The 22,472-nt window shown below is 43.0% G+C and overlaps 1 protein-coding gene across 1 annotated transcript; it reads left to right on the top strand.

Annotated features, from left to right (window-relative positions):
• Positions 1–1,307: 1,307 nt before the first annotated feature.
• Positions 1,308–22,307, top strand: TMEM129 (transmembrane protein 129, E3 ubiquitin ligase). The gene is made up of 4 exons (XM_054823134.1): positions 1,308–1,624; positions 2,412–2,886; positions 5,251–5,410; positions 17,998–22,307. The coding sequence occupies exons 1-4, from the start codon at positions 1,420–1,422 to the stop codon at positions 18,244–18,246; spliced, it is 1,089 nt and encodes a 362-aa protein (XP_054679109.1). The 5' UTR covers positions 1,308–1,419; the 3' UTR covers positions 18,247–22,307.
• The last annotated feature ends 165 nt before the right edge of the window (positions 22,308–22,472 follow it).

Raw genomic sequence — 22,472 nt, 5'->3', positions numbered from 1 at the left:
GATGATCTCTGACCCCCTCCAACCCAAACCAGTCAAGGATTCTATGATTCTATCCATGTTGATTGATAAATCGACATGAACTTCCATCATCTTCGGGACTTCAGGACAACTGTCCTGTGTAGCTGCTGGAGCATTTTGCCTCTCTTTCCCCCCTCACAACACAAACCCATCAGTCCCCTGTAGCCCCAAGTACATCTACAACCTCTCAGTTACTCTGCTTCAACAATCTTTGAAGAAAACCTCAGAAAGAAAACCTGCTGCTTCACAACCTGGTTTTTATTATTGAACTTCATAGTCCATTCCACAAATTAAAACAGTCCTTGCTGTTGAATCATTAGACAGCAACAATGAAATTATTTTTAAAACAATGAACTTGCCAGCAATGCTGTCTTTTAGAATGAAGTATGATGCTCGTAATCCAAGCATAATTTTTCTGATGCCTCTGTCTTAATCGAGTCACTAAACCACCATGAGTTCGCAATCTCCATCAACATCAGCAACACATCAGCCATCTGCCAGTGTAAGATTTCACGTTCCAGGGGTGGCATTTCCTGTTGACTTGGTTCCACATCAGTAGTAGCATGTAACATTGCATCTTGCTTTCTCTGCCGTGCTTTTCCACTTACGCAATTTCCCCTTTCTCTAAAAGACACAAATATGGCAATTTAGGGTTATTACAGGGTGCAAGCAGGGGTTTTGTTGCATTCTAAGAGAAATGGTGATTCTTGTGGCTATTAGTTATTATTTGTACTTCAATAGTAACAAAAGGTCCCAGTCCGGTATCTCCCTGTACTGTGTTCCAGAGCGTACAAAGACATCTTAAAACCTGTCTCCTTTTAAGGCCCTTTACCCTGACTTGATTTCTGAAGAAAATACTACACAAAATTCCCCAGGAAAAACAAAGAATTCAGACCCTTAAGTAAAACAGGCCATTTGCCTACTCCAGAAGGATGCTGCCCTCATCCAGCTGAGCTCTTTGAAGTTTAGAACCGGAATCAGTCTCTTTTGCCGGGCCTGTGACGCATAACCTTTGGAAGTTTATCAAGCGTGAGGCCACGGGGAGGGTTGGGCTATTGGGAGACTCGAGTCCTGGCCAGCTCTGGGGAAACGGGGTGAACGATGGGGGGCACTGGCCGGCGTGGGGCCGCGGCCACTGGGCAGGCGGAGATGGAGGGGCTCCGAGCCTGAGCCCCACAGCACCCCCCGCCTCGTACCGATACTCCCGGGGCCGCCCGTCCGCCCCGCTCACGGCCGCGGCCGGCTCCGCCCCAGCGGAACTGCCAGCCCGGCAGCGGCCGCGCCGTCCATCCGGGGCTGCGGGCGGGAACTACCGCTCCCAGGGAGCAGCGGGGCGGTGGCGGGTCGGGTCGGGTCGTGCCGGGCCGCGGTGGGAGCGGGCCGTGCCCGGCGGGGCGCAGCATGGAGAGCCCCGCGGTGACCTTCACGTTGGCCTACCTGGTGTTCGCCGTCTGCTTCGTCTTCCCGCCCGACGAGGTGCGCTCGGCAGGGCTGACGGTGCAGAGCCTGCTGGCCGCCTGGCTGGGCAGCGAGGACGCGGCCTTCGTGCAGTACCACCTGCGGCGCAGCACCGGCACGCTGCTGGCGCACTCCCTCCTGCCCCTGGGTGAGCCCCGGCCGGCGGCGGGCGGGAGGGAAAGAGGGAGGGAGGGCCGGGGTGGTGGTGGTGGTGTGGGATCCCCACGGGCAAGCACCGCGGGGAGACGGCAGCCCTCAGTCTCGCGGGTGCGAGAGCAAGGGGGTTCCTCAACAGTGTCCGCGGGTGCCGGTGAATCCGGTTACACTGTACAGCTTGAAGTATAGTATTATAGTACCAAGTTTCTTTGTAATGTACACCCTAAGCTTCGTAACTAGTTGGCTGCATTGGAGTACATGCAATTACAGAGGAGTAGCATTTTATTTAACCAGCGAATTCAAATCAGCTTTTTTTAGCCATGTAATTCTGCTAAAACTAAAGTTTTAACTTTTAAAAGTGGCATCTTGCCGGTACTTTTATTCAACTTGCAAATTCAAATCAACTTCCTTTAGGTATATAATTCTGGTAAAAATCAGTGACAGGTAAGAATTTACCTCAGATTGCTTAGGACGAGAGACTTAAATTTGAGTTGTCATCCAGAAGTACAACAGCTCTCCTGGAGATGAGTTCACTGGTTAGATCGTAGAATCATAGAATCCTAGAATGGTTTGGGTTGGAAGGGACCTCAAAGACCATCCAGTTCAAGCCCCCCTGCCATGGGCAGGGACACCCTCCACTAACCAGGTTGCCCAAAGCCCCATCCAACCTGGCCTTGAACACTTCCACAGAGGGGGCATATAAATAACTATATGAATCAGGGTTATGTGTTTATGCATGTACTTAATTGCTTTCTGAAAGTAAGTCTTTTTTCTTGCAGGTTATTACCTTGGTATGTGCTTTGCTGCACCTGAAAAGCATCTTTGTTTTTTCTACCTGGCTTCAAAAGGATGGAAAACTTTCTTCTTCTTCGCTGTTCTCTTTCCAGCAGTCACCAGTGCCCTGGCATATTACTGGTCACGGAAAGGTTGGAATAATCATCCCTTAGCCCGAACACTTGCTGTGCATGCTCTCCCACAGTCAGGTTGGAGGGCAGTAGCTTCCTCCATCAATACAGAATTTAGGAGAATCGACAAATTTGCTACCGGAGCCCCAGGAGCGAGGGTGATCGTTACGGACACGTGGGTGATTAAAGTGACCACCTACTGTTTACATGTTGCCCAGCAGCAGGACATTCATTTGACAGTGACAGACTCCAGACAGCATGAACTCACGCCAGACTCAAATATGCCTGTGCAGTTCCTCACCATCCGTGTTGCCAGTATTAATCCCTACGTGAAGGCGTTTGATATCCGGTAAAACAACTACCCTGTTATGTTACATATTTACTATTTGGTGGTGCTAATGAAGTGTTTTTGTGGCAGATCTGAAGACTCCTTGGATCTTGTCCCTTCCTTTTTGCTCCCTGCCTGGTGGTCAGAGATGCTGTGTGTGCAGTTCTGCCACGCAGTGCACTGAGGAAAGGTTGTTTAGAAAGATTCATCATACACCTACAGTATTGAATGCACAATGGTTAAACAGAGGGACTGCCCTGTTTGATCCATTCTTAGGAAGAGGATTGTGCTGGATGCAGAAGTAACTGGAAAAACTTAGGTGAAAGATGGAGAACAGGAATGAAAGGGAAAATCTTTGGTCTTCCAAATTTTGGGGGAGGAGAAGTAGTTATTTGTCTAAAACTGGCTGTTGTTCACCCCTGACTTTTTTTTTTTCCTTCTAGTCATGGATCAGAATTTTGTCCCTGCTCAGAAGAGTTCTCACTGAGCTACTGCAAGCCAAATATCCTTAAAGCAAGAAAATAATTTTGGTCCATTTCTGATTTATGTGTTCTTGTAGCAGTAAATCATAGCAAACATGCTGTGAACTGTTAGGGCTTCCTTTCCATGGGTCCATGCTACTTTTTTCAGCAGGTTCTCTGTGTAGCTAGGCAAAAGTACAAGTTCTGCAGAAACCTGTTAACACCAAGTAGAAGGGTGCTAAAGTCTTTGTTGGTGTTGTGTCATTAAAAGGACTACACAAAGCCATGTTAGTGCCCCTAAAACTATATATTTGAAAAGGCATTTGGGTAGTGTAGTCTGTACAAATCTGTAAATTTGTACATCAGCAGCATTTATTTACTAGGTAATTAAAAGTAGGCAGATCACCAGACTTGTAGGTGAGCAGAGGGATCCTGGCAAGCATGAGGAAGGCATAGAGGTGATTGTGTTAGTTATCTAGGTGAACAGAGCTCAGAATGAGAGGTTAGTTAAGGTAAGTGTGACTATCCTAAGAAAAGAGACTTTTCTAGACCTGTGAAAGTGGTGACCAAATAAGTATTAAAAAACTAATGATTTTCTTCTGTAAGTGCTTCAGTGCCAGAGTGATAAAACTACATCCCCAGCTGAGAAGATCATGGCTTCTGTGACAATTCCTTTTAGGGAAAAAAAAATCCAACCCCCAAAACTATTTTGTGGCTAAACAGAACAGCACTGAGAACAGTGTTTAAAAGTTCTTATAATAAGATGTGTCAGAAGTAGCAAATCTCTGCTAGAATACAGTCATACAGGATTTAAAAAAAAAGCCATAGGACAAAATTCCCCTATTAAGGATATAGGATCATCATAGATATCCAGAATCAGAATTAGATTCAGTGGGATGTTTCTGGAAGAAAAATGCTTTTGTGCAGGCAGGCCACATTTTCCTGCATGTTCAATGTGAATTTTTCCTCTGGATAGAAAGGTCTCTGCTATTTGCACAGATAGCATCTGTTAACAAACAACATTATCCTATAGTAGTTAAAACAATGGAGACCACCAGGAGCTAAAGCTAAGCCAGCGTTGCATTGTACTGGGCTCCAGGAACTCAACGCATGCTAGGAAGAATGAGGAATTTCAGGGCGATGTTCCCAGAGCTTCTCCATGAAAGCTGTTTAATGAGTGGAAACATCGAGCTGGAGAGTTCTGAATCTGCAGTTCAGAACTGTTCTATTAAACTAGGGTAACAACAGTAACGTATCACTGCAGGATCTGCACAAGGTCTTGTGTGCCTCACTTAGACTTACTTTAGCAGACACAACCTAGTGTGAAAGGCAGCTTGTTACAGCCTTAAATCAAAGTGTCAGTCAGTCACATTCAACAGCTGTTTGTAACCTTTGTGAAATTTCATGTTTTGTCTAAAATTGTATAAAAATCACAGAAACTGATATGGATTGACATTCTTCTAATACATATATGCACTATATCACCATGTGGTACATGCCACATAACTCTAATTTCTGTCCTCAGGAGTTTATAAACTAGAATTTAGATATGGTACAAGTAAATAGGCATTAAAAAGGTAGACAGAAATTGTGCATGCAGTACTTTAGAGCTAATGCATGATTTACGTACCTGTATTGCTTTTGTTCATGCTGATTACTTCAAAAGCCTTCCTTTCTTTTGTATGATGTTTTAGCTGATCTCTGGCATGTCCTGTCACAGACATGAAGGAGGACAGTGTGTTCTATTGTTTAAGTTGTGTCAAAACAGCAAAAGAAAACAAAATGCTCACTGTGTATTTATTCTATTATGTACCAACTTAAATAGCTTTGTTGTGGATTTACTTCTCTGATGTTAACCTCTGCAATGTACTGTCAAGGTATTCGAGTGGATAATCATGGTAACATTTTGTTCCATCTTCTTCAGGTTGAACTCCACAGAGTATGGGGAGCTCCGAGAAAAGCTCCGTGCTCCCATCAGCAATGCAGCTAATGTTGTGATCCATCAAAGCCTTAGTGATTTATTTCTAGAAACCTTTACATCTCTGGTGGAAATTAACCAGACGTATTCTGTTCCAAGCACTCAGGTGAGACTTTCTATCCATGTGAGAATGCAGTAATTATACTTTTCAATACAGGTGAGCCTGTGATTACTGTGTAATTGATAACTGTTTACTTAGGGTTGTCGCAGATGAATTATTAAGAGAAGTCATTGTTGTGGGGTTATTTTATTAAATGACAATTGGATGAGGATTAAATGGTAATTATTAAATGGTAATTAAACAGTAATCAAATGGTAATTAAACAGCGGTCAAACACTACTACTTACAGCACTTCTAATAATATTTAATAATCATTAATAATGAATAATTAAGTAGGCTTGCACACAATATGCTTTGGATCTAACATAAAATGTTGCTTACCTCGCTGTAGATAACAGATGCTGAGTAAGGGATCTCTCCACCTGGAGGAGTAACCCTGACTGGTGTCCTGCCCAAGGGGAGATCACTGCCGTGCAGCCCGCTGCTGTGCAGGAGAGCTCAGTGGGCTCGGCTGGGGGGCTGCAGATATTTATAGCGTAAAGGGATGGACTCTTGGTCAAACTCCCCTTTGGTGAGGGTGTGCAGCCATAGCTGTTTTAGTTTTGTCATGTTCCAGCTGAGGCTGGCACCGTTAGCTCCTGGTAAGACATGCCCTGGATTCCTTTGTTCCTGAGAAGATGTGGCCTAGCACAATTTCTCGAGGTTTGCACAGCAGGGCTGCCATCAGTCATGCCTGCTTGTTGGTAATGCCTGAACCAAAGTGATGTTCACTCACTCAGGGTGGGTGCATCCGTCACACTCCACCCCATGACTACAGTCAATTCACTTTACTTCACAGAGTGGTGGTACGGTCACCTCTTGCCTCTGTGCTATAAATATGAGACAGTAATAGCATCATGTTGTCTACTGGAGGATTAAGTGATAAATACAAAATCAATTAAGGTTAATGATAAGATAGTGCCATACAATCAGTGGCAAGATATTCTGTACGTTTTATGATGAGATATACTGATCAGGCCAAAAACCAGACTCGAATGTATAAAAAGACAATAATAGCAATACAAACTACCAGAAGGGCAAACATTATTATTACAGGATGTAACATGGCGTTCAATACACCTGTTGCCATTGGAGACCATACTAATAGAGTTTCCCGCTAGTAGTGTTCCCCATCCTTCTTCACTCTTCTTAGTATACAGTGTATTTCTTCTCCGTCATGATGTTCAGTTATGAATGTGGTTTTGCTTTGTTGTTATACTTCTTGTAATAAGGCCTGTAAGCCTTTATGTTTCAGTATCTTGTGAAACGCTATCAAGTTCATTCCAATGGGGGAAAGTAACAGGTCTTGATATAGTGTGTAGTTATCCTTTAACAGTGCGTATGAGGTCACTGGGGCTGGATAATTAAAGTCACATCAAGTAATGTTTACGAAGTTACAAACATATACATTTGATTTATTGTACACATTATGGGTAAAATTTCTATCAACAATTAAGTCACAGAATCATAGACTGGTTTGGGTTGGAAGGGACCTTCAAGATTATCTAGTTCCAACCCCCCTGCCATGGGCAGGGATACTCTCCACTAGATCAGGTTGCCCAAAGCCCCATCCAACCTGGCCTTGAACACTTCCAGGGATGGGACATCCACAGCTTTTCTGGGCAACCTGTTCCAGCACCTCACCACCCTCACAGGGAAGAATTTCTTCCTACTATCTAACCTAAATCTACCTTCCTTCAGCTTAAGGCCATTACCCCTTGTCCTATCACTCCATGCCCTTGTAAACAGTCCCCCTCCAGCTTTCTTGCAGGCCCCCTTTATGTACTGGAAGGCTGCCCAGAGCCTTCTCTTCTCCAGGTTGAACAACCCCAACTCTCAGCCTGTCTTCATAGGAGAGGTGCTCCAGCTCTCTGATCATCTTTGTGGGCTCCTCTGGACTCACTACAAAAGGTCTGTGTCTTTCTTGTACTGGGGACCCCAGAGCTGGATGCAGTACTCCAGGTGGGATCTCATAAGAGCGGAGCCGAGGGGGAGAATCATCTTCCTCGACCTGCTGATCACACTGCTTTTGATGCAGCCCAGGACACGGTTGGCTTTCTGGGCTGCTAGCACACATTGCCAGCTCATATTGAACTTCTCATCCACCAGCACCCCCAAGTCCTTCTCCTCAGGGCTGCTCTCAATCTGTTCTCCACCCAGCCTGTAGTTGTGCTTGGGATTGTCCCGACCCATGTGCAGGACCTTGCACTTGGCCTTATTGAACTTCATGAGGTTCACATGAGCCCACCTCTCAAGCCTGTCAAGGTCCCTCTGGATGGCATCCCTTCCCTCCAGCCTGTCAACCACACTGCACAGCTTGGTGTGATTGGCAAACTTCCTAAGGGTGCATTCGATCCCGCTGTCCATGTTGCCAACAAAGATGTTAAACAGTGCCAGTCCCAATCCCAACCCCTGAGGAACGCCACTCATCACTGGTCTCTACCTGGCCATCGAGCCGTTGACCGCAACTCTTTGAGTGCGACCATCCAGGCAATTCCTTATCCGCCAAGTGGTCCATCCATCAAATCCATGTGTCTCCAATGTAGAGACAAGGATGTCGTGTGGGACAGCATCAAATGCTTTGCACAAGTCCAAGTAGATGATGTCTTCACAAACAGTTCTTAGGCAGATTAGCGCATGTGGACAGTTCTACTGTTTTCAGAGAGCATGACAGGTTAAATATGACTTGTTCTTGTCCTGTACAGTTAATAGCATAGAGTCCAATTGCAGAAATTTGTGCATACATAGCTTGGTCAGTTGTGGAAGTAACAGAATAGGGAGTAAGTTGATAAGTAGTAGGGGCAGTTTTTGGTATAGTGTGAGGTCTGGGAGTAGATGGTAGTGTGGCCTTTAAGAATAGTCCATTTTCCCTATCTCCCTTTAGCTGTGCACAGGCACACTGCTTCTATAGTTGTGTCATTAAAGAGGAAACTAATTATACAATTGGGGCATGAGGGACAGTCTGCTCTGCTTTTTGACTGAGTTTGATTTATCTTCCTGATAGTCATGTAGCTGTTTGCCTTTAAATAATTTGTCACATTACATTCAACAGAGATTCTGTCACCTGGTGTAACAGAAATAAGGTGACTTTTATTTGCTTTACAATTCTGTGATTACCAGTGATTTTTTTTTTTTTTTTGTTCTCCCAATATTCCTGTATTTCCATCAATTTTAAGCATGCATGATGCAGAATACGCTACAGTTACCATATTGATTAGCACAAATAAAAGAAGTGAGGGCCTCCACCCTGTGCGCTGGGCTTGCCAGGGTGTAAACCGGATCTGGTCCATGTTGGTGATGATTACTGCTGTGAGAAGGATGAATGTTCCCCTGATAATCAATCTGATCTCCAAGGGAGGCATTCCGGTATCATTGCTGGAAAGAGAAAATAACACAAGTCTCGGTGGGGTCACTCCAGACTGGTTACCCCTTTTAGTAGGCAGGGTATATCAACCTAGTGACCTTTGCAGACAATGTGGTCCTAGTAAGTGAATCTTTAGATGGAATGCAGAGAAATACTGATATTTTAGAGGTCTTTTGCAATCTAACAGGCCCCAAAACACAAGAGGAAAAGTGTCGTGGCTTTTACATCCAGCCTACAAAGGACTCTTATACAATCAATGACTGTCTGGCATGGACAGTAAATGGCACATCCCTCAATATGATTGATCCAGGTAATTTGGAAAAACACCTGGGACTATGTAACCCATGGGTTAGAATATCTAAGTCAGAACTACTAGAAAAACTGCATGAATGGTTAAAGTGGATTGGGCAGGCGCCATTGAAGCCATTTCAGAAAGTGGACATTTTGAAGGGATACACTATCCCACAATTGATACAGTTAGCAGACCAAGCCAATGTAAAAGCCACATTCCCTACAGATCCTTGACTTGACAAGTCTTCACCAGCACAGTTGGGCCCCAGACCTTGGGAACAAAGATCCAGGTTGATGCAAACATGGATCCACCATCAGTGAAGGAAGAGTTGGTATGTGAACTGTTATAGAAGCTTGACCCTTACAAACTGGTGGACCCTGACAATATCCACCTGAGGGTGTTAAGAGAGCTGGCTGACATCGTGAGGCCACTCTCCATAGTCTTTGAGAAGTTGTAGAGATCAGGGGACATGTCAGAAGCAACATACAGATGGGTTTATGATCGAGGGGTGGACTTGACTATGGAGGCCATCACCCAGGCCACTCATGAATGTGAAACATGCTGCAATCAAGTGAGCCACATGAGTAAAATCTCCCTGGAATAGAGGGCGGTGGCTGGGTTTTTAATATGGTGAGGCCTGGCAAATTGACTATATTGGACCACTGCCATGAATGCACCAAGGCAAGTGCAACATACCATGGTGGAAGCAATTACTGGTTGGCTAGAAACATACGCTGTAAACCATGCCACTGCCTGAAACACCATCTTATGCCTTGAAAGGCAAATTTTGTGTTGACATGGTACCCCAGAAAGAATTGAATCAGACAATGGGATTCATTTCTGAAATAACCTCATAAACTTCTGGGCAGAGAGACACGGCATTGAGTGGGTGTATCACATCCCCTATCACCCACAAGCGTCTGGAAAGATTGAGAGATAAAATGGACTGTCAAAGACTATGTTGAGAGTGTTGGACAGTGAGGCATGGAAGCACTGGGATACAAATTTAGCTGAAGCCACTTGGCTGATTAACACCAGAGCATCTGCTAACTGTCCTGGTTCTGCCCGAACAAACCCCCTGCATACTGTGGGAGGCGTTAATGTCCCCGTAGTGCACATGGGGAAGTGGCTGGGGAAGACAGTGTGGATTGCTCCTCACGTCAGAAAAGGCAAACCCATTCGTGGGACTGCCTTTGCTCAAGAACCTGGGTGTTCTTCATGGGCAACGCGGAAGGATGGGGAGACTTGGTGTGTGCCTCAAAGAGATTTAACCTTGGATGAAAAATAATCTGTGATGTGAGTTGTATGTTGTGGGAAGTAATCACACAATCACAGAATGATAGGGGTTGGAAGGGACCTCTGGAGATCATCTAGTCAGGATCTGGAGATCATCTAGAGCAAGATCACCTAGAGCAGGTTGCACAGGATTGCGTCCAGGTGGGTTTTGAATATCTCCAGAGAAGGAGACCACAACCTCTCTGGGCAGCCTGTTCCAGTGCTCTGTCACCCTCAAAGTAAAGAAGTTTTTCCTCATGCTGAGCTTGATATTCCTGTGTTGCAGTTTGTGCGCACTGCCCCTTGTCCTATCACTGGGCACCACTAAAAAGAGTCTAGCCCCTTCCTCGGACATCCGCCCTTTGGATATTTATATTATATAATAATATAAGATATTATTGTAAGTGTTGATAAGATCCCCTCTCAGTCTTCTCTTCTCCAGGCTAAACAGCCCCAGCTCTCAGCCTTTCGGCATACGAGAGATGCTCCAGTCCTCTAATCATCTCTGTAGCCCTCTGCTATGTCCTGTTGTCATAAAAGCCAAAACCCTTACAGGAATGACCTGAACTGACAAACAGCGAGTATTGCAAGGAACCAGACAAGTGCAACGATGACCCAAACCAAGTCAGTGTTGGTACCCAACAACTGAACATACTACTTCTGTCCTGAGCACCCATCTTGACAGATGGGGCCCAAGTCATAGCCTATTCTTATGAACAACCATCTAGCAGTAAGATTACTTGACTCAGGCTTTTTGTTGGTGTCAGAACAGATCTTTTCTAACTCCTGTGAACCAAATATTCTTGAAAGTAACAGCAGAGGCATCTCACTTTTTTTTTGCTTTTAATTTCAAAGACATTCCTCCTAAGCAGTTGGCCTACCAATGCTAAGCAATGGCTGTCAGTTCCTAATCATAATTTTCCTTCATCTAAATATGTTTAGTCCATGGTTCCTTCCTCCATGGATTTCCAGCCTCTGCTACCAGTGATACTGCCCACTCAGTTGTACCCTGAAGACAGACATATTTTTTTATATACTTTTCATGAACATATTGGATCTGTTAGAGCGAGTCCAGAGGAGGGCCACGAAGATGATCAGAGAGCTGGAGCACCTCTTGTATGAGGACAGGCTGAGAGAGTTTGGGTTGTTCAGCCTGGAGAAGAGAAGGCTCCAGGGAGACCTTATAGCAGCCTTCCAGTACCTGAAGGGGCCTACAGGAAAGCTGGAGAGGGACTGTTTATCAGGGACATGGAGTGACAGGACAAGGGGGAATGGCCTTAAGCTGAAGGAGGGGAGATTTAGATTAGATGTTAGGAAGAAATTCTTCACTATGAGAGTGGTGAGGCACTGGAACAGGTTGCCCAGAAAAGCTGTGGATGTCCCATCCCTGGAAGTGTTCAAGGCCAGGTTGGATGGGGCTTTGGGTAACCTGGTCTAGTGGTGGGTGTCCCTGCCCATGGCAGGGGGATTGGAACTACATGATCTTTGAGGTCGCTTCCAAGCCAAACCAGCCTAGGATTCTATGAAGCCCATGGAATGGGAGGAATATCTATCTGTTACAGGACAGGGGATACTAGTTAATGAGAATGTATAAATCTGTATGTTGGGTATAAAGATGGTTTAAGTATGTAGTTTATGTTGTAGGTGTTGGTAAGAAGGGATTTCAGTAATGACAAATACAATGGGATGATTAGAAGATATATATACACACATATATATGTATTAAATTATGTGGAGCTGAGCATGACTCAAATGTTAAGGAATAAAGGGTGGAGATTATATTGGGTCTGGCTGAGATGGAGTTAATTTTCTCTACAGCAGCTGGCACAGCACCCAGGCTGTCTCTCCAACATTTCCCCCCCTCACCAGTCGGATGGGGGTGGGCAAGGTCTTGGGAGGGGACACAGCCAGGACAGCTGACCCAAGCTGACCAAAGGGATATTGCATACCACAGCACATGCTCAGCAATAAAAGCTAAGAGAATAGAAGAGGAGGGGAGGGGATATTTGTTATTATGACATTTGTCTTCTGGATCAACCCGTCCGTGTACTGAAGCCCTGCTTCCTGGGAATTGGCCGAACATTGCCTGCTGATGGGAAGTAGAGAATAAATCTTCTGTTTTCCTTTGTTTCTGCACACAGCCTTTGCTTTTGCTTTGGTAAACTGCCTTTCTTTTGACCCATGAGGTTATTTTCCATCTTGTTTTCTCCACTCTCCCCTTACCCTCCTCTTACTGCTGACGAGGGCAGTGATAGAGCAGCTTGGTGGGCATCTGGCGTCCAGCCAAGGTCAACCCACCACAACATTGCACATATATTCAGGAGCCAAGCAAGAGCTCTTGTAAATCATAATTGACTGTAAATAAATGGATTTTTTCTTTGTAAGGCAGGAGCTGGACCTCAATGAGGAGTGAAGGAGGGAGGTGGGAGAGGCCTGATAGTACGTAGGGATGAAAAGGGACTCTGTATCATCATGCGTCATCTTTCCAACAGACACCAATTAACGGTCTTAACCTAGGTGGATGGGCCACCTTTACTTAACACAGACAATGAGCGTGTATAAATTATATATATTTGATCAATAGCTAGGATATATCCACCTAGTGCTAATATGTTTAGCTCCACCGAGCAGCAGTGGGTGAATGCATATATCCCTGAAGAAGTCTATTAAAAGTAAATTGTATCCCATCCTAGGTAAAAGCAAATTTTCTTTTATCCTACTCCTGCAATGGCACCATAAACCCCCATATATTTACATCTAGTACCACCATCCAGGGCTGAGTGGCAGCCTGGAGGGTGGCAGTTAATGTAGCAATGTTCAGGACAGTGTTTGCATTTACTTTCTATAGGCTATGGTTAGGCGCCACCTCCTGTCTGTTTTTTTAACTGGCCACACTAGGGAATTAATGGGGAGTGCATTTGGGAGGTAATGTGTCTTTTTTCTAGGTTCACCTATGACCTCTGCAATACCCATCCAGTCATCGGCAGAGCCGGGATACCTAGGGAAGTTAGTTATTTTTGAGTCAGGCAGCGTGGGTGCAGCTCGCAGTAAGTGAACTACTCCAGTTCACTGACGCCCACGGATAGCTGCTGATTTTCGCTTAGCTAACCAAGGACACTCCAGGCAGCCAAAAGACCAAACAGGCAGTTTCCAAACTCGTCCTTGTAATACATCAAAGCCTAACACATTTTCTTTCCCTGAAACTAATGCTAATTGGTGCCTTGATATCCTTTTCTGCCCTGGCAGAAGTTTACTTCAGCTGTGGAGCATGTTTTGCTGGTAAATCCTGTTATTTTAACCCTTTGTTGACTGGGCTTAATGTAAGTTCTTTGGGCATCCAAACTTGAGATTATTGAAATCTGAGCTCCTGTATCAATTAAAAAAATTACTAGCTGCCTTTGAAGGGGCGAATGGGACATAAATGTGAGTGCTGTGTTATCCCATTGACAAGTTTAAATCCTCTGGACAGGCAGCCCAAATTTCTGTCTGGGACTTACTCTTTTTTTTGGCTTCAAGGTTTGCAGTTCATCCCTAAGAGGTCCAAAAGGGTTATTTGCAGGGTCGTTGGGGATGGATGGTTGTTTGGTTTGTTCCAGATTCCCGGATACCCCTTGTTTTTGGAAAGCCTTGATCAGACTAAGTATAGTCCCCATCGGTTGGCCCTGAGGTATGCCTAGCACTAAGGCTTTTCTCCATAGTTCATTACGCCTTTTCCGGGGGTCTGCCACCTCACCACGGGTTTATGAGGTCAGGGAAGGTGTCGGAGGTTCTGGAGAATCTGTTTGACTTGCCAGATCCACCTGCTATCTGCTTCAGCTTGGGATCGCGCAGCTGGTGTTGGTTTGTCCCACCCCATCTCTCTACCATGACTGACAATGCCATGCAACAGTTCTGCCCAGGTCCGGATGGATCGGAGGCGGAGTTGCCTGTCCTGACCCTCCTGAGTGTCATGCTCTATGTTTTCTCTTATTTCCTCCCTTTTTGCAATGAGGTACGGTTTTAAGATAGCAGCGGCTCCCCTTATCAGTGGTTTCATAGCCTGAGGGTCTACAGGGGCAGCGACAGGGTAATTACCATGTCATTCATGGCCTGACGGCAGGCTGCTGTTGTAACTGCAGTAGAAAGGTCGCTTAATGATCTTACTGGTATAGCAGCAGGCTCCCCTCTATCCCAAGCATCTGTGCCTCCTGCCCAGTATGTCACTTGTTGTGTGATAGAGTGTGGCTCAGTGCTAGGGTCTGGTCCCTCGTTCAAGAACAGTCCTGCTCCCCAAAAAACATCCGTTTTGCCTTGATCTAACATAATACAGTCTCCTCCAGTTAAGGAGACATGCCATAGATACTCAGTCTTACTCTCGCCAAGCTTCCGCCCATATTTTTCTTGCAGATTGGCCAGCTGGAGTGGATGCCATGGCATGGTCCTTGTGGTATTTCTCCATTTGCCCCCTTGGGGTCCAGCAGATACCTCAGTTTTAATATCAGGGGCTACCTTAAATTCTGATTCATTTAATTCACTCTCCTAGCTAACTTCTTGATTGGGGTCTTCACAAATACCTCAGCCCCAGTCTTCCGGGGATATGATTAGTTTACAGATTTTTACAGGATCTGGGGGGCTGGGGGCCCAAGTAATCACGAGTTCTAGTTTATCCTCTACCTTCCTTCACTTTTCTTTTTCCTCCCCCTGTTGTTTCAGCAATTGGTCTGTTCGCAGAGATAACTGCATTTCTTGTTACTTTCTTTGTTCAACCTCATCTTTTAACGTTTGCATTTCCCTTTCCTTGCATTCCCTATACTGACAGGCTGCTTCCAAACATGTTTCCAACATTTTGCACATTATTCCCTTTTCTTTACCATCTTTTATTTTCCCTCTTGTAAGGATTAACTGTTCCTCTATCTTATTCCAATTACCGTAATTTTCATATGCCCAATCTTCTGAAAATTTCAGTGAAGGGCTAACTCTGTGCCTCCGTAAGTAGTCAGTGATTGAACCCACCATTCTGCTGACTATGCCAATGTTTGTTGCAGGTGAATTATTAAAAGAAGTTGTGGGGTTAACCAAAAGGTTTTATTAAGCAATGATTAAACAATAATTAAATGATGATTAAACAATAGTTACTAAATGGTTAGTATTAAATTGCAATTAAGCAGTAATCAAACAGTAATTAAATGGTAATTTAACAGTGGTCAAACACTCTACTACTTACAGCACTTCTAATTAATATTTAATAATCATTAATAATGAATAATTAAGCAGGCTTGCACACAATATGCTTTGGATCTAACATAAAATGTTGCTTACCTCGCTGTAGATAACAGATGCTGAGTAAGGGATCTCTCCACCTGGAGGAGTAACCCTGACTGGTGTCCTGCCCAAGGGGAGATCACTGCCGTGCAGCCCGCTGCTGTGCAGGAGAGCTCAGTGGGCTCGGCTGGGGGGCTGCAGATATTTATAGCGTAAAGGGATGGACTCTTGGTCAAACTCCCCTTTGGTGAGGGTGTGCAGCCATAGCTGTTTTAGTTTTGTCATGTTCCAGCTGAGGCTGGCACCGTTAGCTCCTGGTAAGACATGCCCTGGATTCCTTTGTTCCTGAGAAGATGTGGCCTGGCACAATTTCTCAAGGTTTGCACAGCAGGGCTGCCATCAGTCATGCCTGCTTGTTGGTAATGCCTGAACCAAAGTGATGTTCACTCACTCAGGGTGGGTGCATCTGTCACAAGGCTCACCTTCAATTTCAGTTAATATGTAATAAATGTAGTTCTGGCTGATTCTTCTGTTTCTTCTCTGAGGAGACAAACATAGTGTGAACATGACATTTTGAGACATGAGAAATAGCAGGGTGGAAGAAAATCCCCTATAATCATTTCAATAAAAATTTTACTTGAAAACATTTGGAAATGATGAGGTTACATTTCCAGAAAGCTAGAATCACAGCTTGTTACTGTTCTTTAGGCAGTTTGCTCCGTTACAGCTTGCTTTTCTAGACAGTCAGGTTTTGCTGGATCTTCTGCTGAAATAAATTAATGATTCTTAACTGGGGCTTGCTTAAATTGTAAATAACACCATGGAGTCCTTCCTTCAGTAATATTTGTGGAGACCTGCTCATTATTATACTTGTGCTGCAGTCGGAAGAGTGACTGGAGCACTGTTCAATGTACGAGAGTTCATTCAACTAGTTCTGGTGACCTTGCAGTGAGTCTGTGTCAGATGTTCCAGACGATGGAGTGAGTACCTGATGTCATTGGTAGTGTCATGCAGCTTATGTAGTGTCTTCACTGTATGGTTACATGCACTAGCTAAAATAAAATTGGATCAGATATGTCTACATATAATGGGGTTGTGCGTTCTGATTGCAGTACCAGCGTATAGTGAAAAGAGATTTTCAAAATAAAAAGAAGATAGTATTCATTTGAGAGAGTTGTTTTCTTGCAGGGCTTTTAATTTGTGACACATTTAAGTGTCAGCTGAGCTACTGAATTTTGGTTTGACATTGAGTGATAAAAAACATCCGAAATTATGATACAGACATTAAAAATACAACATGGGGTTTTCCCCTATTCTGAAGCTCCATGAAGAAGTTGAAAAAGTTAGTTAACTTTTCTATGCTAGTTTTTCCTGCCTAAAAACTAAGGTAGAGCCTTAATTTCACAAGCTAAAAGCTGATACAGCTTCTGAAAGAAAGAAACACATCCCCGTGTTGACACAAGACTTTGCAGTGATCCTGGTTGGGGGAAATGATCGAGGTGAAAAGAGGCAAAGAAAGATGATCAACTCCACAGTCAGGCTGCCAGTGTGGTTGAGCAGACACTTGAGCTGACAAGGGAAGAGAGACTGGAGGTGGGAACTGGAGACCACAAAGCAAAGCTGCTTTTTGTTACCCTGATAGCAGTATGAACAGAATTCAGGTCTCCGTGGCTGTTCATTGTGCTGTTGTTTTAACTTTGTTAAGTTCTTGGAGAGCTTTGGCTGAACACACATGGGAAATGCTAATTATTGTTTATTAATTGTAAAAGACTTCATAGCAATATGATCTCCCTATATGCAACTGCAAGTTCATGTGGCATAATTAACGGTGGGGAAACAGCAATTATTCCAATATTATCCAAGAAAAAGTAAGTAAATTTCTGGTCCTTCAAGGTGAGTGCCCATTGTGTTCAGTAGTGCCCAAATTTCCTGTTATTTATGTCTCTTACTTACAACGATGCAAGACAGGAACAGCCATTTACTGTAATACATGGTAAGAACTGTTTGCTTTGGTTGTTTTCTGTACTTTATCGGTATGTTTTTTGAAAAATAGTATGTCTGAATGATAAAGATGGCTGCTTGCTTACCTTGCTCTGGCTGCTGTGCTCTGGAAACAGGTGGAGCTCTTCAGAGAGAGAAAGAACGTTTATTTTCAGTCATTTTTGTTTAATCAGTCTCATGCAGCAGTTCTGGGTTTTCTGTTTAAAGCGATACTTTGTTCTCATTCATTAGAGGGCATTCTGATAAAACAGGGCTCTGGAGACTGAAATCATTCAGTATCTTCTGGTGGGGCAGTTCTGCCTTGAGGCTCTGCCCGACTCAGGTTCCTGCTATGCTTGTGTGCAGATTTTCTAAAAGCCTTTGAAGAGCAATAAAAGAAACTGTGCGGTTCATAATTTTGACGTTTTTCTCCTCCTTTAGGAGCTGGAGCCATGCATAGGGTGTATGCAGACTATCGCTAACATCAAGCTCATCAAGAACTGCCAGGAGCCAAACGAAGGGGAATGCCAGCAATGCTACTGTCGTCCTATGTGGTGCCTCACCTGCATGGGCAAATGGTTTGCCAGCCGACAGGATCAGCAGCACCCAGAGACCTGGCTGTCGAGCCAAGTGCCTTGTCCGACTTGCCGAGCCAAATTTTGCATTTTAGATGTTTGCATAATACGATGAATAATACTTGGGTATGTTTTAACTTTTTAAATTTGAATGTATTTCATAGTGGGTTTGGTTAAAAGGCCTGTTAGATTTGTTTCTGAGACTTCACATTCTACAGCGGTGCAAACTCCAGAGCTTTCTTTTACAGCATTGAAAACAGATGTAAGTCTTTTCAGTTCCTCTACGTTTTTACTTGTATCTTTGGGTTTTATTCACTAGATGTCAATTTCTGGAATTTGTTTTTTTTAAAAAAACATATTTTGCTTTCTTATGTCTTGGATGGAATAAGGGTATCCATGTGTATTAGCAGTACTATTCTCTTTTCAAGGTTGAATTCTTTAATTTTTTAAATTTAACCTGGCGTTTGATTCTTTAGTAAAGGGCTAACTGAGAAAATTACTTTGGTTAGACTTCATTGGTATTTTTGTTCTTCTCTAATCCATTTTTAAAGTTCTTCCTAATCTTTGCAAGTGTTCACCAAACAAGTATACTAGTTGTGTTCCTTCTGCTGGTCCCCTCCACTTATAAAGGGGATCGGTTTCTATAGGATAAGGAATTTAATCCCTGAAGATGTACAACTCCCACAGGGACCTTTTATCCCATTAATCTTCCTCCAGCTTATTTTTTGATGGATTTATTTATTTCAAACAACAGAAGGATTCAGAAACACGCCTCATTTACCTACACTACTAATGCTATGCATGGTTAAATCTCTTGGTTTCCAGGAGCTACATCGCTTAGGGTTTCAATGCTCTTTAGGTGATGGACTTTTTATTATACATTTAAAGGGAGGGCAGCAAACATCTGAACTGTCTAACTACTCTGAAAGAATGCTCAGCTATTTCAGAGCCTGTAAGCTTTTTCTGAGGGGTAACCTTTCCCCTGAAAGAGATGCCAGGATGACAAAGGTGTAAGTTGCCATGCTAGACGCCCCAAGAATAACCATCATTAATGTAGGTTTTTCAGGCTTGCAATTCAAAGACTGATCATAAACAGTAGTCGCTGTTTTAATATCTGTAGAGTACCGATGCACATTTCTTGATCTGATCTGCATCAGAGTAACTTGTAAATTAAAATCAAAGTATTTTCCATACATTTAAAAGAGCCCTACTCCTAGACCTAAATGCAGCGCTTAGTGTTCTAGCTGTCCATCACACCCTTCAATGAACAATTATTTGGCATACTGCTTGGTGGAAAGCCTCAAGCTGCTAGAGAATGTGTGTTCAAGTTCTTCTGCTGACCTGTGCACTGCAGGTATTTGATTGCTTGGGTTGTCCATCTTAGAGGGGTAGTAACCTCAGGCACCCAGGTGAGTCAACTGGCTAGAGGAAGGATTATTTTAATGCTTTGGTCTAGGAGAATAAGTCCTAATACCTTACACCTATATAATCAGAAGGCTTTTATCAGTAAATCACTATCATAGATGACATGCCAGTGGTTAACTGAAAACCTCTTGATTACCATGATTGGCAAAACTGCTTTGAGCAGGAATAGGTGGCAGGATGTTAGAAACGGTACAAGTACTGAAAGCACACCATGGAAGATTTCATTAGTCTCAGCCTGGCTACAGGTTGTGTGGTGAATGCACTGAACTGCACTTAGAGCCAGCCAGCCAAGAAATGGTTACGACTGTGGCTGCAAGCCGTATTTTGGAGAGGGATAAAGAGTTGAGAACAGATTTGACAGCATCATTTGAGAACCAGCATGTATGTTATATAGTTGGTGTTGGGATTTTTGTTCGGGTTTTTTTAATAATACACATTTATAAAGTCCAAACTGTTTGGGTGTAAGGACACTAATTGCTTGAGCATATCTCAGTTGTTACATATACAACATTCACTATGCAATTATCTGTACTACCTATTAATAAGGGTAATTTTTCTGGTTTTCATTACCTGTTGTTTTGGACTGTATAGAGTGAAAATTTGACACTGAGACTGATTTCGTCTCTCTTTCCCAGAGAGATCTTAAGTGGCATGTCCCTTTAATTAAATTGAGTTCCTGAGTTTCAGACAGATTTGTTGACAAGTCTGAAAATTAATAAAAACTCAAGGAGCTGATCAGTGATTTAATTTAAAATATTTCCCACACTTCTGTGGGAAAGTTATTTGGAAGTTTGAAATGGTCCCTGCAGGATTTTTTAACCTTTGGACTGGGTGGTGTCATCTGACATGCACCTCCTCACCACACAGCAGCCTTTACAAATAAGCCTTTTGTACCAGTTACTTCTGGGAAGTTTACATAATGTGGCACAGATACAAGGGATGTGGTCCTTGAAATAGTTGCAGAAGAGAGGGTAGGATTTTGGAGCTGTGATTTTGCCACTGACAGTTGTTCAATTCCTACAGTTCTTTTCCTGTTTGGAGTGAAAATATTTATTGTAAAGATTGTTGAAGTTAAAATTGAAAAGGCCTTGAGAAACTTAGATACATGTAGTTGCAGCTGGTTTTATACAAGAAAAACAGGTCAGTTGCCAGTAGTATCTTGTGTAATAAGAGCTTTAGTCTCCTAATTCCTTGTGCAGTGGAGTTGTTCTTTACAGAAATCTACTTTGAATTGATTGGAAGTTTTAATTTCAGAGGAACTTTGTTTTTATTCATTTTACTTCTTTTGCCAATGTAACAGTACAACAAAGAAACAGTCATACGTGTATATTGCATCTTTTAATGGTAGTGCTCTATCCACAGAAGTGCCTCTTAGAAAACTTAGTAATAATTACCAAAATAAAATTGTGATTTATGTTAGTAATAGTGCCTGGCTTACATTCCTTAAAACAAGCTTTTTTTTCCAAGTTTAAATTCTCAAAGTGATCTGGCATGCCTCCAAAGTTTGTAAGCTTCTTAAAGGTTGCGTTAGAGGACCAACTTGTTAAAAATCCGTATGACATATTCTTCTTAGAGATGGTAGAAGGAGAAACTGTGACCTCTCCCTGCACAGTCATGTGATATCTTATTTGTCTTGAATAAATCACTAAAGATGAAAATAAGAGTATAAAAATAGCCATTTGTCTTTGTAACAGCTTCAGGTCATCATCTGAAGAACCACATGCCCGTATAGGGCTGTTTCTAGAGATCATCTCTGTTAGCAGTAAAAAGAAATAAATTGCCTCCCACCCAATCTTGGTATGTTTCTTAAACATAAGGATAGGGTTTAGAATCAGTCTTTTTACAGCACTTTTCTAAGAAAAAAATGAACCAAGTAATGCGATGGGCTAAAATATTTACTTAAAGAATTTTCTTGAATTATTAGTGATTTAGTCTTGCTTTTTCAGCTGTGTGTATGCTTTTCCACATCACTGACTTGTGGGTAGGCAATGTTAGCAAACTGAAGTACGTTATATAAATGTCATGTCATTACAATAAGACAATCTGTATGTGGGTGCACAGTGTCAGTATAAATACTCCATATGTATGTATACATCTATAGCCCAAATTTCCATATGTGCTGCAGCTGAACAGGCATTTCTGAAAACATGGGCTGTGGCTTATCATTTATTTTCACAGTTGTGCGATTTCTCTAATTGTAGCATTCCAGAAACTGGCAAGATATGTTATCTGTTGATTTTTCAGGTTAGCATAGTCTGCAAACCCAAAAAAGGCATTTTGTCCAAGCAGGATATATTTTGAATCCACGGTATGAGTGCAGTTGTTTCCCATGAGGCTTGCCATAACTTCAAACCAAACTACCAGGTTACTGGTGTGATCTTTTCAGTATGAGTGGCTTTATTGTGTTGGAACTCGGTAAACTGCAGCTACGTGCCATTCCAGTCAGGCTAAACCTCAGTTAAGACATAACTGACTAAAGTTCTGAGTGCTATTTCTTAAGAAATGTTGACTTTGAGATATTTAAGGAGTTGAGATATAAATATTCAAGCTCTTACATGCATTACGAGACATTTGCTTCCAAAGATACACCGCAGGGTTTGTTATTTGTGGCTGGGTTTTTTTTAACCTAGACAGCATACCTATTTTAACATGGACAGTATTATTTGGATAGCCTTTAAGGAAAAGGTCTAATGAATACATGTAGTTAATCTTAAAACTCTCTGAAGAGCTGAATAAAAATAAAATTGATTTTATGTAAGACTTCTGGTTTTCATTTTAAAGTTATGTTTAACAGTTAAAACTTTATGTGGGTGGAAATCAGTCCTTCTTACCTGTATACAATGTGTTAGCTGAGAACGTGTTACTACAAAGAGAGCTTGAATTCTCCAGAAGGTGCACCTGGTCATTCCTTCTGTG

Source organism: Grus americana, chromosome 4, assembly GCF_028858705.1.
Source record: "Grus americana isolate bGruAme1 chromosome 4, bGruAme1.mat, whole genome shotgun sequence".
Lineage (NCBI taxonomy): Eukaryota > Metazoa > Chordata > Aves > Gruiformes > Gruidae > Grus > Grus americana.
The sequence above is the reverse complement of the archived record's forward strand: the minus strand, read 5'-3'. Positions and strand labels throughout refer to the sequence as shown.